Source organism: Centroberyx affinis, unplaced genomic scaffold (genome assembly GCF_046629955.1).
Source record: "Centroberyx affinis isolate AG114_WGS23_722 - 3 ecotype Tasmania unplaced genomic scaffold, CSIRO-AGI_Caff_v1 ptg001863l_1, whole genome shotgun sequence".
Taxonomy (NCBI): Eukaryota; Metazoa; Chordata; class Actinopteri; order Beryciformes; family Berycidae; genus Centroberyx; species Centroberyx affinis.
The window spans coordinates 156,842-175,091 of record NW_027280240.1 but is presented as its reverse complement, the minus strand read 5'-3'; the positions used below and the strand labels follow the sequence as shown (position 1 = coordinate 175,091).

At 40.6% G+C, this 18,250-nt stretch overlaps 1 protein-coding gene across 2 annotated transcripts in view; it reads right to left on the bottom strand.

The window, feature by feature from the left end:
* Positions 1–8,323: 8,323 nt before the first annotated feature.
* LOC139653077 (transcription factor SOX-6-like) overlaps positions 8,324–18,250 on the bottom strand; it is a 142,414-nt gene continuing 132,487 nt past the window's right edge. Inside the window, exons 16-18 of one of the 2 annotated variants that reach the window (XM_071530034.1) lie at positions 11,480–11,653; positions 10,121–10,337; positions 8,324–9,197 (exon numbers count right to left, since the gene is read on the bottom strand). In XM_071530034.1, the coding sequence (XP_071386135.1) occupies positions 8,891–9,197; positions 10,121–10,337; positions 11,480–11,653 (698 nt within the window). In that variant the 3' untranslated portion in view covers positions 8,324–8,890. Of the gene's footprint in view, positions 9,198–10,120; positions 10,338–11,479; positions 11,714–18,250 lie in introns of both variants that reach the window. The other variant, XM_071530035.1, reaches the window with a different exon arrangement.

The following is an 18,250-nucleotide window of genomic DNA, read 5'->3' as shown; positions in this document are numbered from 1 at the left end:
CAGAATAAATTCTTACATAGACAGGTGTTACAAGTACCTACATAACACCAGGGAGACGAGATCTCAGCTGTTTTTAGAGAGCAATACCTAGGCACTGCAGTACCTCTGCCAAAGCCAGTACAATAAAGTCATGAGTCAAATCTAATGAGAAAATCAGATAAATTGCAGCTGTTCTTGGGGAACTGGTGCTCTCTGACAGATTCACTGGGCGCAACGGCTGTAGCATTGAGCAGATCCAAATGAGTAAAATATTGTTCCAGCCGCCCCTCACTGCTCCTCTTCCCTCCGGTGTTTAGTCATCAGAGTTGTGAAATAGCAGCCCTGCCGCTACACGACAGCATTGCTGTATTAATTATTATCTGCTGTTCAAACATACACATCTTTGTACTACAGTGACAGTTCATCCAAACAGGTCACTTATAAACAGCAGTATTACTCTCCATAGCTCACTAGACCCCCAATTATTCCCCCGTCCTCTCCTCCGGCACACACAGAAATCTATGGGCATAATGCAGAGGAAAAATGGTTCAAAGAAAATGAAAATTATTGTTGCAAACTCAAGATTAAAATGTTACCAGCTCAGCAACGTTTTAATGTACACTCACATACACAATAACGTAAAGACAAATACACACAAAGCACAGGCCTTTTCTCCATGCCATTAGTTGTCATGCAGGCTTGGAAAATTACTATAAGATTTATTGTGCAGAGGTATATGTCTAATTTTCCATCTACCGCTGGGTGCTTCTGCTGGAGAGAGCTTACACAGACGTCTATTATAGACACTGCAGTTAAACTGTAGCTTTTCGTATGCTCTAGGGAAGGCAGCATAAAGCGCAATGGTAAAAGACAAAAAGTGATTGATGATGAGAGCAAATGACACTCTTAAATAGTTTCCCCAAATGGTTAAAATGACTTTTGTTCCAGAGTCTCTCTTTTTTCCTTTCTTTTTCTTTAATTTATTTTTCCATATATAGCTAACAGAGAACTGGAAGGAAAGTAAATCAGTAAAGTATGTGTGGACTTGTAATAACAACATAGATTTAAAATTTATTTGAAATCTGTAACCCTCTCCATTAGTAAAAAGGCATTATTTTAAATGCATGCAGGGTGTGGCACTCAGAATAATTATGATGATAATGAGCAATATATGGCAGCGATCCAGAGAAGAATGATGGACATAGACTGGGCTTATAACTCTCAGACTGACCTCTGGCTCTGGCACACACACCTGACTCACTGAGCACACACACACTGAGCCCTGACCTCCGAATGTATGCTTTCAGCAGGTCAAGGATCCCCAGGACACTCACATGTGCTGATTGTTCTAACAGCCAAACTACACTGCAACTATCAAGTGCCTGGCATTGCTATCAGATGTCAGATATTGAGTGAATGCCCCTTGGAAGTTGAACTTGCCAAACTGCCCATGTTGTGTTACATCTGATGGCAGCGTCCTGGGAGTGTCAGTGTCAAAATTTGCCTAGATTCAATTCTAAATGGCTGAAATCTCAACACTGACACTTTGCCACCGTAATTGTTGTTTTTCTTTCTATGATAGGTCATATATGTATTCATCTGTGATGCGTCATGCTCGTGCTAGACACATCATAAAGTTGTGCTTCCCTGTTAAATCCCCTGTTTGAATCCACATGGTGTAGGGAGCTTGGCAGATCCCACCTAGTACAATAAAAACAGTTCATAATCTGTCATCACAGTTTTGCGGCCTGTATCCTTCTGTTGCTGTGTTAGCTTGCATATGTTTCACTGACTTTTAAAAACATGCTTACAGATTACAAATTAGTGGACTCAAATTATAAATTTGTGAGCTGATAATACAAATTTAAAATTTAAAAATACCTTTGCTTAAGCAGAAATGCTTTCATTCTGTCAACCTTTATCAATGCAGGAATTTCATTTGGTCAAGCACTGTGTGCAGTGTGCAAGCAATATTATGTTGTAGCTAACTACCAGTTAAGTCAGCTAATGTTAATGTTTTCTAGCTTCTCCTCCTTTTTCTGATCTGTTAATTGAGGGTATGAAATTCAGACTGGGTGTCTGATTTTCAAGAGGGCTTAATCTAATGTAGCTAAACATTTCCCTCTCAAGTCTTCCTACTACTGTATATTGCATCTTTGTATCAACCACATTCGTCAATATTTAGACAATTTAGTCGAATGAAAACTACTGTACTGCTTCTGTGGTGCCTATGCATTGGACATAAATTATTTCTATGTTTTGAAACATGCAGTAAAAATTTTAACTTTTAGAATTTTAATTGTTATTCCTACAGACTTGTTCCACCAAAATACAATATAGAGGGCAGTAGCGAACAGTGTAAACCACCTAAAAAAAACGTTGATATTTTATTGAAATAAGTATGTATGCCACATTGAAAACTGTCTCCTAAAGATTTGTTAAAGGCCTTAAGTCATGTACTACCAGGTACAGCCAGGCCACATTACCTGACGTGGCATTCTCCACACAAAACAGCACATATTGGGGCCACACTCAATTCAAGGTATGATCAAGTACACATTGTAGTATGTAGTAATAGTATGGAAATTAAAGATACTGTAGGTTTTTGCATATCTCTGTAAGTTTTGTTTTAAATATTTTTTTTTACGTAAAAATAGTTATTTATTTGTGGTACTAGGCATGTAACAGTAACAAAAAAAAACAAACTGAAACTGCTACCTCATATTAATTGGAGTCTTGATAGATGTGAGAATGCGCAGCAGACATGGATCATGCACATGCCATTCAGTGTGATGTAGATGTAAGGCAACGTCACTGGGCGAAATGGGAGGTGAATTGGAGTCCCTTCTGATGTCATCATAAATAGGTCAAAGGTAATGACAATGACAGAAACATTTTTCTCCTTAGAATCAGTGTCCATTTCTGTGTGTATAACACTCCAGGACAATGTTTACACCTGATAATAGTTGGATATTAAGGTGCAGTGTTGGAAATGCTTCAAATTCCAGTCAACTCTTTGGAGGTTTATCCCTCTAAAAGCCAGAGACCGGCAACACATTGCCCTTTTTGTGAAAAGTTTGTGAAAAGTACACCCAGTGATCATATACGTTACACTTCCATAAGTGGCTAACTTCACTGTAAATACACCATAACTTTAATAACATCAATTTCAGTAGCATTATCCTAAATTAATTATCGTTAACCTGCAGTTACAGATGTTGTTTGATGTTAATTAACTGTAAATTTATCTTAAAGTTTTACTAAATTAACACTAATTTAACCTAAATTATTTAAGGGGTTAGTTACTATCATCCTTATTTTGTTTCCTTACAATACTGACCTGTAAATATATTAATAACCACCAAAATTATGAAAATCTACCCTTTATGTCTCCTTACGGTATGGTGTCGGAATAACGAACTGGAAGGACTTATAAATTATTGAGTAATATGGATCGAAATAAGTCAGTAGAGTGCTCAAGCCACACCTATCAAGGCCAGTCTTTCAATTGCCCGTGTTTCTCAAAATGTTGATTTGTTTTTCTTGTATATCTACCTGAACACTGGCCGTACATAGCATTAATAAAAAGTTAATTTAAAGTTGGAGACGTACACCTATTTGAATAATACGTTTCTAAACCCTCCGATTTCTCACACTGCAAATAAATGGCTGTTAATTTGGAAATATTATTAACAGTAGGATAACACACAAAGCAAATAAATACTCAAATCTTAAAACAAAATGTCTCTTTAATTTGTAAGTGTCAACAGCAGTACAAAAGATGGAGTGATGGTGAGACGCTTTTTGTAACACAATTTCTTACTCTTTTACAGAAAAGGAGGAAATTCTTGAGGTAAATGAGCTTAAACAGGCAGTTATACAGCCCACCGTTGCCTTGTTACATCAATGGACTGAGTACATACAGAAAATGGTGTTACATTATAATATGCCTGAATGGATCCTGTGGGGATAATCTAAACATATGTACACATTTCTAAGGTGCCTAGATGCACCCAAATGTGTCACTCATTGGTTTGTTTTTATTTGATATAGTGTATTAATACTACCAAAGCAGTGGAGATTGCTCTCCATACACACCACTGTTGAATTATTTCACCTTAAGTTTACCTCACGTCAATACTGCACATGGAAACCAAAGACTTGCTGGTTTACACTTTGAAGCCAAGCAAAACAAAACAAAAACAAACAAAAATATTTTAGTGACATTTTCTTTTTTTCATTTTAACAATAATACCCTTAGCAAATAATTGATCTTTTGTACTGTATAAAGAAGAATGTGAACACAAATGTGATGGCAACCTTTTTTAAGTTGAATTAAAAACTTTACATTGGACTGTACAAGATATTATGATAAACTATTTACATATTCAGACATAAAACTTTTTCAAAGCAGCAACAGACACTATGTATTTCATTTTCTCTAATAACACCCAAACAATACTTGCCATGGGCCTAGGTACCTGCCAGGAAAAAAGATTTCTACGCAGAAAAACTGTATCAGGCTGCCAGCAATTTCAAAACAACGGCCCCAGTGATAGAAGAGCCACACAGTGTTGCTTGAGAGACAAACAATTCTAAAAAGCAAAGTACCATATAGACAACTATAAATGTTGCCCTGAACAACAAATTTTACACTTCTGAACAGCAGCTAGCATGTCAGTCCAGCATGTCAGTGAATTGTGCTGATTAAATTAACACAGAGAACATTCCCACCATATACATCACAAAGTTCAGACAGAAAAAAAAAAAAAAAAAAAATCAAGTTACAGTAAGTAATGTTGAAACAGCATACAAGCTTTTGTCTTCAGTTGTTCAATCAAACCATTTGCTTGTCTAACAAGTGGATTAATAGAAAAAAGTTGTGAGGGCTACATTTGCAGATGGCTGGATAGTCATGAACATGTTCATTAAAAATCAGCAACATAGAGAAAATGGCAAGGAGAATATAGACTAAGAATGCACATGAATGTTTGTGCATTTTGCCACATTAAAACTAATAAATATTTGCACGCTCCCACCTTTCAAAATAATCCAAGAACAGCACTTGTGTTTTTCAACAAAATAATCATTCATAAAAACACCTTTGTTCATTCTTATAATGTAAATGCAAGCCAAATGCATGCAGATTTATGTTTATTTTACGCTGATATCAGCTCCTCATAAGGAATTTGCCACATACTATGAGCGCTGTAATAAACACAAAACACAAGTGAGGATATACAGTATATCACTAAGATTGTATCATGATTGGAAACACAAATTATTTCATAAATTTTGTACATCAAGTGCTTGTTGTTTAAATGAGTACCTTATTTGTAATTACTTTTCTATGTAGTCAGATGGGTATGCTTTCATTTTGATTGGTTCTTTGAATTGTCCAGGGGAAGATTATCAAAACATAAGCAAGTGAGGTGCTTCTCTCTTTCTCAGGTCCAATACTGCTCTCTTTCAACGGGCAGAAAAATTCAGCATCTACATGAGGTACAGTGACTTGTCAGGTTTTTAAAAACATGAATCCACATACACAAATGTAAAAAAGAAAATAAAATAGAACAGCCAAATACATAACTTATACTTCACTAAGTACTCATGAACAAAAATATAATTCTATTTCCTATGTTATATTTACAATAAAATCTAAATGAGATGGTGAATTCATTGAAAACTTTTTTTTTTGTAGCTCCAATTCATCAAACATGTTTTAATTTCTCTGATTGTCCATTTGTTGTTTTACTGACAATTTTAGAGCCAGCAGTGGCTAATAAATACAATAAAATGTTGATACACACTCTACAGTTTCAAATACAATATACAATGCACTTCTGAAGTCCGATGTTTCACGGCTAACCAGTTACTATGCAAGCCTGCTGTTGAATTTTCTGCTCACTCTCTTGTGCTGAGTCTCTCCCCTAGGCAGCCCTGAAGCTTAAACAAAGTGTTCATTCATCACATGTGTCTTTGCATAAATAAACAAAATAAGTAGACAGAAAAATGACTCAAATCTGGTAACTGTGAGTGCAAACCCACATGAGTCCAACTGGGGAATTTTGTTCATTCAGGGTTTTTTTCCTCATACAACAGCTTCACATTAGTCAGAATTGATAAAAATACAATTTATATCCAGTGCTTATAACACTTATGAAACATTGTCTCCTCATGAGATATGAGTTCTTTGTCATTTTTTTTCTTTCTTTTTTTCTTTTTTTTTGCTATATAAGCACAGTCAAGTTTCAGTTCCATCAAGAGTCCTTTTTAACTACCAGCCCATTGAATCGGTGTGGCATGGTCATGAAAATATTTACAATCACATACAAATCAATCTATCCACCAACAAACAGGAGTAACAGCTTAAAAATACCAGACAGGTTGACCCGGAGGGAAATCTGCTAGAGTTTGTTTGTGGGAGAGTATCCTTAAAACATGTGTTGTACCTCAAAATGAGAACAATGTAGAAAAAAAATGTGAAGAAAATAAAATAGGAATTGTTAATGAGGTGCTTAAAAACTTACAAGACTTAATATAAATGCTTCCAAAAGTAGAAACGATGCAAGCCAGCTCTGAATGGGTATAGAAAATAAAAGTACAGAAAATAAGAGTACTATAGAGATGAAGAGCCATCTGTACCAATTAGAGCTGGGAGAGAAATGCAGTGACCAGCAGTGGGAATCCTGACCAGCAAAAGTCAGTGACCAGCCATTCAGATCCTTCAAAAACCTCTACACTCTTTCTGAAATGGACAGGTTCAAGGGCAAGGGAGGAGAATTGCTGGACTCATGCATTAATAATGCTGTATTTCAGATGATACCCACTCGTCAGTCATTTTAATAATCCCCCACAGCTTGATGTACTTGTTCCATCTGCTCGCCAGTGCCTGGTGATTGGGCCGGGGTGGGAGCCCTGTTGAGGCCTTACTTCCAGCACTTTGATGGAGAGCACAATGAGGGACACACACCCCATTTTTATTGTTTCCCATCCCTCCCTAGTGTTTTCTCCCTCTCTGAGCCAGATGGCGCCCCCTGGGTGCTGAGGTTGCCGTGGGCAGGGGTCAGGGCAGGGCATGGCAGGGAGGGGAGCCACTTAGACCTTCTGCCCTGTAAAGAGGATATGAGTCTCGACATCAAGGCCTTGACCGCTAGAGGAGCTTTATTTAGCTGCAGTCTCCAGAAGGTCACCACTTGTCATCTTTTTAGCTGATATTAGGTTAGAGAATTTGTGCCCCTTGTTTGTGAGTAATTGCACGTTGTCATCTTTTAAATGCAAGAGATAAGTGCTTTCCAAAAACTGTCTTCACACTATTAGAAATAACAAAACAAGGCTTAACTGTAGGGACAAAAACATGATGGAGTAAGAGTTTACATAAGTGCACTAATTCAGAGATCAGTATTTTGGAGGAAAAACTGTCCTTTGTCATGTGTACATGACAACATGTTTTATGGACATTATGTGATTATAGCCTTTTCTCTCTGTTTAGAAACATCCTCAAAAACTGTCACTCCTCTTAAGACTGCTGCAGTAATCAACTCATTGCATCAACCCAATGACCATGCTCTGCTTTAAGACTTCTTAGTGTCAATTTAAGATTTACAATGTCTAAAAAGAATTAAGATTGAATAAAAATGAAGTTTTAAGACCTAAGACTTTAAACTTGCCATCCAAATGGGGCTAAAGCGTTTAACAGAATGTACTGTAGCTACACATTGTACAACATCAATTTGAGATTGTAATGCCCCCAAAGCTGCCTTTCGCTGCTGTTCCAATCCCACAGATTGGAGGCCTTTGGCCCTTTAGCATTCTGGCCTGATTACAATCAGTCTGATTAAGAACTTGGTGAGTCGGACTGGGTTGTAGAGCTGGGAATGAGAGGAGAATGCTACAGTGCTCTGTGTGGACTGGGCTGGTGGATTGGGGAAATGAAAGGGCTGCTGGGGTCATTGATGATCACTGCATTGGGCTCCCTGGAGAACAGCTAGCATCACAAGCTACCACCCAAAGACGTCACATCACTTCCTGCAGAGCGTGCTGTCTCCAAGTTCCTGAGTTTCATTTCTTTATTCTGTTAGGGTAAATTAAAGAAAGACTGGATAATGAAGCTGCATTAAGAGATCAAAAGATTGTCTAAGACTCATGTAGCCTCTCCCAAAAGACTTTAAAGTGTAAGATTTTAGAGAAAACTTGAAATGTTTGGCACTTCTGCACAAAACTGTGCAGTTTGTATAATAATAATAATAATAATAATAATAATAATAATAATAATAATAATAATTATAATAATTGGAGTGTGTGATTTTCCCTCTGTAAAATGATGGAATCACTCCTTATGAATTTTGAGATATTTTGTTCTGGTAATATTTTAATTCAGATTAAAAACATTCACAAGCTGTTGGCTGGCACAGCATACCTGAGTGAGAATATTATTCCCATCTTGAACAGTTATGTAATATATCAAAATCATCTAACTGAAGAGAAAAAGGTAAATGACTATAAGAATTATAGATTCATATCAAATATTCAATTTCAAGTTCCGTCTTTTGTTATAGGCAATAAACTAATTGTGTAAATGTCCATGATCACAATGCAAAAATAAACAATGAGATTTAAAAAAAAAAAAAAAAACCTCAAAATTACCACAACCAAACTGCTTCACACACTTTAAGAAACATTTAAGACCAAATAGCTGTTGATTCTGATGAAGCCACATCTGCATGCTGGCTCCTAAATGATATATCATCGTTAAGATTTTTTTTTTCCACTTTTTTAAACTTTTTTTTTCTTTTGTGGTGTAGTTTTTTCCTTTTCTTTTGTTCTTTCCCTCCTTCAGATCAGACCAGCCCTCTGGGCTTCCTCCTGTATGAGTGTTGCGTATGCATGTGCCTCTTTGATTCTAGAGGCCTCAGTTGGCGCTGACTGGCTCTTGTGTGTCATTCTCACTGCTATAGTCTGATTTGGGCTCATCCTCAAAGTCCTCGTACATGTCTATCTCATCCTCGCCATTGACCGGCTCGCTGTTGTTGGCCAAGGTGGTGGGCTCTAGCTTCATGTTGTAGGTGCTCTGGATGACAGGGATGGAGGGCTCAGGACTTGCTGAGGCACTTGAGCACTCTGATGTCATCTGAGGTGAGGGTGTGGTGGTCGCCATGGTTATGGCCCCAGGATAGACCACGCCGGCACTGGTGCTGATGGGGATCTGCGGCTGCTGCCTGAATGTGGGACAGACAAAGAGAGAGAGAGACAGAGAGATTATGAATCAAGATCATTCACATTTCTCTCTTGTGACTTACTTTGGTGCAAGAGTTGAACATCAAATATGACAAAAGAATGACACATTTTGAACAAATGGAAAAAATGCTGAGTGTGAATCGCAGGGCAACCCCAGAGATGATTTTGGTTCAGACGCCTAAACTGAGACTGTTGGATTAAGGGTTCCCCACAGCAGTCTGCCCTAAGCCAGTGGCTCTGTGAAAATGATTTGGGGAAAGGGAGGTTCTCCTGACAGCTCCCGTTTTGAGTTGTTCAGAAACAGTACCCAGTTTATTGGCGACATAAAGCCAATATGTGGTTAGTGCTGCTTTTGTCTGGTGTTGCGCTGGATGATTGATACTCCAGCCACTGTATCTTATGACTGACGCGGGAACACCTGGAGAAGGTTTCTCCTCGCTGACCACACACAGTAAATTAAGGAGTTAAAGTCCAGACTGCAGCCCTCCAGGCTTCTGTAAGTCTATACTTATAGCTTATATCCTGTAATAATGTCTGCATTTCATGCTCCACTTGCAGACTGCCATTGTCTTGAATTAATAAATCACAGCTGTTAAAAAGCATTTGATCTTAAGGTGGATGTGGAAATCTATTTGATTTTGGGCTCTTGTTATTGTATTAAAAAAATATAACAACAGAGGTAAACTCAACAGTCATCAAGTTTGGAGAAAGCCTTCACTAAAAAAACTGATCTAAGTTATTCAGTATTACTTACATTGTTTGTTAAGGTTACAAGGATAAGCCTTAAGGAGACAAAAAGCTACAGTCCCCAATTGCTGGCAAGTTGCAAGCTTGGGTCTGTGTGTATGGGTGTGTGTGTGTGTCTGCTCTACTGTAGTTGTGGGTTTTCTGACTGCGCTCCTACCCCACAGTGAAGAACTGCCTCATCTCTTGTCTTCGTGAACGCATCATCTGCTTGTACTCGCCAATGCGGAGCTTCTTCCCGTCGATAATGCAGGTCCTCTTAGGCCGCGGCTTGTACTTGTAGTTAGGGTACTTCTCTAGGTGGATCTTGCTGAGACGGGCCTGCTCCTCGTAGTACGGCTGCTTCTCCTGGTTAGACATGGACTTCCACCGAGATCCTATACAACACAGTAGATGCTCAGAGTCAGATTCTGATTGAACACAGACACTGAAAAGCAGTTTTGAGAATTTGTAGTCAATAACATTGCGGAAAAATATAATTTGTTTATTATCTTAAAATGTTTCTGTCAGAATTAAGGGCCAAATGTATTGCCTGTTTGACTACAACTTCTTGATAGCCCTGCTTGCATTGTACACACATTATCTAAGATGAGAGACAAGCACCAATGTCAACACTAAAGAAACAACAAGCTAGTATAGTAAATACCACTAGCTGTCTAGTGTGTCCTACTAGGTACTGGATGACGGCACTTTTAATAGCCCTGATGTATGGACTCTCGATGCTGACGGGATGAGACCCATTTAGCCTCTGTCATTTTTCATGACAAACACTTACGGTAGTGACGTGCTGTAAATCCATCTGTATGCTGAGGTGGATTGAGCCACAGTAGCCAATCAGATAACACGCCAATAGTCTTCCCTACCACCCCCAACCCATGGAGCTGAGTACAGATGTTTAAATATGCACGGGTACTAACTGCACCAGGCTGTCGTTATCAAAGAGCAAAAAACTTGTATGTAAACGCACAAAATGAATCTGTGTAAGGATCCAATTTGGTAAATCTATGAGCCATTGGGAAAATTTGGATTTTTTAAGGGAACCACTGAACGGAAGATCTCTGCTCAGCACCCTTGTGAACAACGAAGTGATTCTCAGAGCCATGCCATTCGTCTTTACAGGGTGTCATGAATGAACTTCTGTTTCTTCTTGCTATGAGCATAGAACTATCAACACTGCACGTTTATCACTATTGTCAACAGTCAAACAGCCCAGTGCTTGTGTCCAGCTGAGGGGTGACTAGAGGCAGAGATGAAAGATGCTACATTTCAAAAATGAAGTCTTTCTAGTAATGCAGGTACAATAATGTAGATGCAGACAGCACTTACTTCATGAACAGATAAACTGTAATATCCAAATATCTTATATGTAACATCTAAAGCTTTCTCTTATGAAACATATGTATGGGCTTTTTGAAAGGCTTATAGGCAGCTATACAAAAGCTACAGTTGTACTGTCCTAGTTGATTGGCTCCTTAAACTACTAGCAGGAGCAAGTGATATTTGAATTAGAAGGTCTTACCCAAGATTTTGCTGATGTTGGAATTGTGCATGTCAGGGAAGGCCTGAAGGATCTTGCGCCGCTCATCCTTGGCCCACACCATGAATGCGTTCATAGGCCGTTTAATGTGAGGCTCATTGTTGTTCCTTCCTCGGGATTCTCTGTAGACCCGTGCCTCAGTAGTGCTGGCGCCTCCTGTTGGCCAACAATAATACGGTTGTAGTTTATCTGTAGAGCCATTGAGTTCTTTGCTCCCTGGAAGTGCCAGAGCAGGAACAAGGAGAAAGAGCGAGGCAAGACATTAATCAAATGCCACAAGTCATGTCCAGTCTCTCCCTCATCTGCCGTCATCACTACTATCACTGGACCTTGCCTCAGCTCAGTGCTGAGCCACAGATCCTCCTGCAGCGCTGTAGAAGGCTTTCTACTGAGTGGAACAAACTGGCTTGACAGGCCCATGTTTTACATGCTGACAAAGTATATACTATGTAAGTCTAAGGTGGAGCCGGTCCAAAACACTCCAAAACCAAAAGAAGAGGACCTTGGACTTCAATGCCAGTTAAATATTTTGTCTCAGTCTCTGCAAGTGTTCAGACTTCTCTATTCAGCCACATACATTTCAATTTGACATTCATAGTTTCTATAAAACATGCAAGAATGCCAACATAAATAACAAATATGGGACTTGAGGCAGTCTTTAAAAAAAGAAAATCAAGGAGGGAAGTGTGAACTCTGCCAAATCTTAATAAAACATTCTTCCAAAGAACATTTTAACACATATATGCACAAATCAATTCAGGCATACCCCTCCTCCACTTTACACACACACATACACACACACAAACAAACAAACCAGGCACACAGTTGAGATGAGAGTGTGCCGAAGTGCTGTTTCTCAATCAGGCCATTCACAATCAGCATAAGAGAGTTTCTCTCTCTATTAAACTGTACATCAGACTGATAATGATTTCTGTTTGCATGCGCATTTGCTTCCTTTTATATGTAAGATGTGAAAGAATTAAATAAAAGCAGTATGAATATTTAAACAAACAAAAACATGTTGATAAACAAGGCTTGAAAAATAAGACAAAAAAAAAAGCTTTCCATATGCTACGATACATCTTTAATGATCTCAAATCTGGAAAAGAAAGCTTGGGATGACTCATGCATATTTCATCATCCACATGTGAAGCCTTCTCATTAGGACATTCCACTAGCAGCCTTGGCACACGTTACCTGGGGTTTGATTTCTATTATTATTTCAGTTGATAAACAAAATCAAACTCTTAATGAGTAATGGAGGGCTGTGTTGCAGCAAAATTAATTCACTCGTCACAGAGCCCTCATTCTGCTCTATACAGTGAAGAAACTTCTGCACCATCTCCGAACCTGAGGAATTTGATTGTCTTCCGTTTGGAAAGTGTGTGTTCTCTGTGAAACCACTACAGGAAAAGGCCATATTCATGGTCACAAACACACACACACACACATGTTATGCTGAGGGGACACAACCACCTCCAAGACTAATAACAGAGATGGAGGCCTTGTGGAAGTTGGTCTTGGTTGAGGCTCAGAAGGAGTCTGTTTGGGGTCCAGCTGTCCACTAGGAAACCTGTTTCTCCCAGTACAAAGGCCCTTCAAATCGATTTACACCAGCTCATGTTGAACAGTCATACCGACACATTTATGATCCAGAGAGGCTTGCCTTTATCTGGGAGGCCAGTGCAAATTGTCTTTTCACATGGTCACACTGCATCAGCCGCTGCCCAGAGGATTCAGCTCTCGTCATATACAGTAGTTCTGGCCAATGGAAGTTCAGAGTCACAGTCATATAGGAGCATCTGCTGGTCAGCCTGCTCTCTTCTCAAAGCCCCTTTTCTGGCTTCACCATACTGTTCATATGATCATCCTCTTCCAGATGCCTGGGGAGACGGCCTAATCTGCAAAGATTTACTTTACTTTGCAAAGTCTTGCCCTTTAATAGCTATATGCAAAGGCCTGCCTCTAAACTGATAGAAACACACGTACAAATATGCACACATTCTGTTTCTCTCAAAGGTTCAGAGTCTATTGTGTCCCTTTCATAAACACTTTCTCAAACTCACACTCTTGTTTCTTCTCCTGTTTGCCAACTGTCTCCTGTTCTGTCTGCAAGCAAACGCTGTCGGCTCTTGCCTCCAGGAATGCTATAGGCCCTAAAGCCATCATGAATTCAGAAATAATACACTACCTTTGCTGCCACCGAACCCCACAGTACGTTAATTTCATTTAGCATGCACTCACTGTACAGGATGAATTGATTTCACTTTGTTTGGTTTTGACAACCATGTTTATTGTGCAATGAAATGTGGTGTGGCGGAGGGCTGACAGTATCCATCAACGCGGGGCAATCTGCTGACTGCCGGGGCCAGATGAAGGTATTCATTAGCTCAGGAGCGCAGCGCTCACTCAGACACGACAGCCAGTGTCTGTGCCCCGGGATCGCTCGATGTAATTTACGATGCCTCCCGTGCCATTACTCTATCACTGACACTGATTCAGCAATTTATATACTGGTGTGCATGCATACGGGCAGAGGTGAGCGTCTTACAGGGAGGGGGACAAAACAACCGCCTGCCATCAGCTAGTGCCACATCCATAGTTAGCCAGGAAACCAGCCACTTGACTTAGCTCACTGGAGGGGAGCCAAGGGAGGCATGGATCTTTGCTTCACGTGATGGCACATGGAGAGGTGCCTTCTCCTTGTTGTTATATGCTCCAGCAAGCCATAGAAAGGAACAGAAGGAGTATTACATCATCTTAACATAATTGTACAGGGTTTTGTATGTACAGTGGTCTTGGCCTTGTATAAAACAGAGAGGTGCAGGTATCAAGCTGACTCAGAGCAAGGGCTGCCATTCACCCACAGGAAACCTACACCCTGAGTCTCATTTTGACCTTTGACCTGAGATGATCCTCATGTCTGTACTATAATCTCTCTGAGGCAGGAATTTAGACAGTGACGTTCCATATATGGGACCATGTAACGTTCCCACAGGCGGATACGCATGCGGTCCCTCATCCAGCCCTACTATTTATTGTCCTCTGGGCGATAAGGCATTACAATATGTCTGCCTTAATCAAAGGCATCCTGCGCATTAGCAGCCAGGCTCAGCAAATCCCCAGAAACAACAACATGCAATTTACTGCAACATTGTTTCTGTCTTTTCATTCAAAAAGAATGACACTGCTCTGACATTTTGCAAATGAGCATTAACTATTTTTTTTTCTTCAGGAGGAGCAGGCCATTTAGGAATCAGTTAGTTAGGTGTGTGATTGTGTAAATAAACACAGATGTTTAGCAGTGACAGGGGCAGGCCCCCTGGGTTGTAGCTGGGGAGGGGGGAAACAGAAGGAGTGCTGCTTAATAGAATTTATTGTGATTCATGAGGCCCGCAGCTCAAGTGTGACAGAGCGATATGAGAATCCCCTTTTAATTTGTCTCTCCTGGAAACACTGCAGATGAGCGGCATGAATTACAGTGAGAATGAGTGTGTGTGCGTGCATGTGTGTAGAGGGGTGGGGGGGCGGCAAGAGAGAAGAGAATGGTTACGTGAATGAAGAGAAAGCAGAAAAAAAGGAGAGAGAAATAGAGAGAGAATGTAGTGAGGCCCAACAGCCTATCGCACCTGTGAGCTGCAGGCTCAGACTCGACCATGTACCAAGCCAGAGGGTAGTGCTGCCCCAGCCATCCCCTCTCCCCCTCTCTCCTCCCCCTTCTCTCCTCCTTACTCATCTTTGTTCTGCGGGCAGACACATAATGTCACCCAGGAATCCGCTCAAGAGGATGAGCTTCAGTGAGCAAGCAACAATCACGCAAACCTGCCAAGCCCTCCCCATTGGGATCAAATCTAACACCTCTGACTGAAGGCATTTACTGCTGACAATAGAGCCTCTCCCTCAGAGCGGGATCAGGCTAGATTAATGTGTATGGACAGATAGGACACAGCGCTCAGTGCCCCTATTCAAGCCTCAGCTCATAGCCTGCTAATTAAACCATTACAAATTACAAGTGATATAAGCCCTATTTTAACACGTCAATCCTTTTTTTTTCTCTCTCCCAGTTTGGATGATTTCAGTGTGTGTGTGTGTGTGTATGTGTGTGTGTGTGTGTGTGTGTGTGTGTGCGTGTGTGCATGTGTGCGTGTGCATGGGAGCATGGGAACAAACGCCTGACATGTTTCAGCATGCTGGCTATAGCTTTTACTTTTGTCTGCTCTATCCCCTCTCGCATGCCATTAGCTTTAAAGTGGAGTTTAATACATTCCTATTCACATGCCAGCATTGAACACACAAGAGAAGATGCACACACACTCAGACACATACACACAAACACGCAAATTTGTCCTATCGGGGGGGGGGGATTTTAATTTGCCAACTTCAAAATGGAACATGCTTATTGATCATGTTGATCTATTCAACTATTGTTTTTGCGACTTGATATTCATCATGCCTCAAAGCACCTTATCTAAGCTTTATTTTATTTTTTTAAAGAGCCTCTTCTGGGAAAACTCCTAGGCAATAAAAGCCAGGGCTCAATTCCCATGGCCTCAGTGTGGACGAAAAACAACAACACAATCCTCTCCAAACAATCAACTCATATCAAACTTCATAACAGCTCAGAGCTACCAATGTACGCAACATCAATGATCTGTGAAACAACAATACAACATTACTGTTCTTTCCAATTCATTCCATAAAGACTTTATTAGGGGCGCTTTTTGGCTGAAGCGTCATCTTTTCTCACTCTCTGGTTGATATTATCACAGTGTGCGTTTAGATTAATTCTGTTTCCTGCCTCCATGCATCTCTCAACGCCCCCTTTGTTCTCCATGGACCCTCAGTGTTGGGGGCGGTTTAGACAAACACACAACCTCAGCACCACACCAACTCCATGCTGCCATATGTGAATGAACAAAGGGGCTACGCTGAGGCCTTTGTGGTATTTGTTAATGTTTTTCATCAGAGCTTAAAAAGACCTAATGAATTTGCGGTGGGTTCATGCGTGTGGCTCGTGGCTTTGCAAAATGAAGGAAATTCTATCTATTTCCATTCCTCTGCCACTATTTTCCAATCGCCGTCGTTAGGACTTTGGCAGATGTTAATTTGGTTGCTGCATGCTTTGCAAATATTAGTTTAAGCAACCTAAAGCTTTCTGTGAACTGCAGTGATGATAGAGGCCTGCTGTACACTGGGCCTGCTCAATGTGACTGCTCTGTTCTGTAGGGAGAGCTGCTACACACCAAGGGGCTTTCACACCCTATCTAGGGGCTGTGAGGTACACCCAGTAATTTTCCTCTTCAGGAAACACCAAAGTATATACAGTGCATTCTGAGCTACTGAGGAATACTGTGTTGAAATACAGAGGAGATTCTAAATTCAGTTCCTTTCTCCTGTACCAAATGGTCCCATAAAATAATGAAAAGTGTGGCTATAGATATGAATTGTAATAACAGTTAAAGAGAGCACAAATAAACTCCAATTACATAGATATTCTACCATATATCAAGGAGAAAAGCCTCAAAACAAGGAGCTCTAAAGTCAACATGTTCTCAGAAGTGTAAACACTCTTTGTGGTTCACATCATAAAACCCTGCTTCACATCATTCATCCGTATGTGTTTTCCTGTTGGTGAAGTTGAAAGAGACAGACAGATATATTTGAAAGAAATAGTAACTGCGTGTTTGAGTTATATGTAGTGCCCTGGCTCCCAGCCATGCTGCTTCCCCCTGGGAAGAGGACCTCTCCTCTCTGCTAACCTCTGCCTGCTCCTAATCCATAGCCTACTGGGAACACTGATGTGAGGCGTCTGGTGCTAGCCTTTCCCTCGGCCCCGTGCAGGACTTAAAAGGACACAACTGGACTGGTGCGCGCCCTGCTTCTACCCTGGCTCCACAGTAGCCACAGAAGGAAGGTTCCCACTGGGAGGCTAGGGACTGGAAGCACATCTGCCCAGGCAGGCAGAGGGGTGGGACGGGTTCTGCTGCTGTGGCTCACATGGGAAACATGTCTATGAAACCACTAACTGCACCTCTAATTCTCATCTTCCAGATTGGGTGTGATGTGAAAGCAGACAGGATAAAAAAAATTGCCATTTGCTTTGGAGTTAGTAAACAAATATTTTTTCTGGGAGGTAAACCAATTAAATTAAATTTATAAAAATCTATGTGAACCAATTATTCAGGAACATTTCAGGCTAAAAACTGGTGGGAAATGTTTGTAGCGTGCTATCTGAAGACGGTGAGGGCTTACATTGTCCTGAGAAATATCTATCCTTCTGCCTTGAGAGTCTTTCAGGCATCAAAGATGAGTCAGATCCATTTTCCTCTTTGCTCTGGCTCTGAAGTGCCATGGAAACTGCCACAAATATTTATGTCAGACAAACATTGGTGCACCGAGGTACTCCTTGCTGCTGTGCAGGAGTCATGGCCACAAAGGGAGATGACGCTTTGTCACACTGGTGCTACCCGAATTTACACTCCTGTGCCCAGGACCTCAAACAAGCACAACAGCAACAGGAGCCAAGCTTGGAAAAAAGCCAGCTTTGTCCTCAGGCACCCTTGTCCTCCACTCACCTACCTGTGAAAACCTTGGAGCCACAGCCCATTTCAAATGGCATTCACCCCCACCCTCACACCCCCATTACACACACATGCACATGTGCAGACACACACCCATATATGCTCCACTCCACCATCTAGAACTGAGCCACATAGAGCAGCAGACTACCAGCCACCTTGCCTTATTTTACTG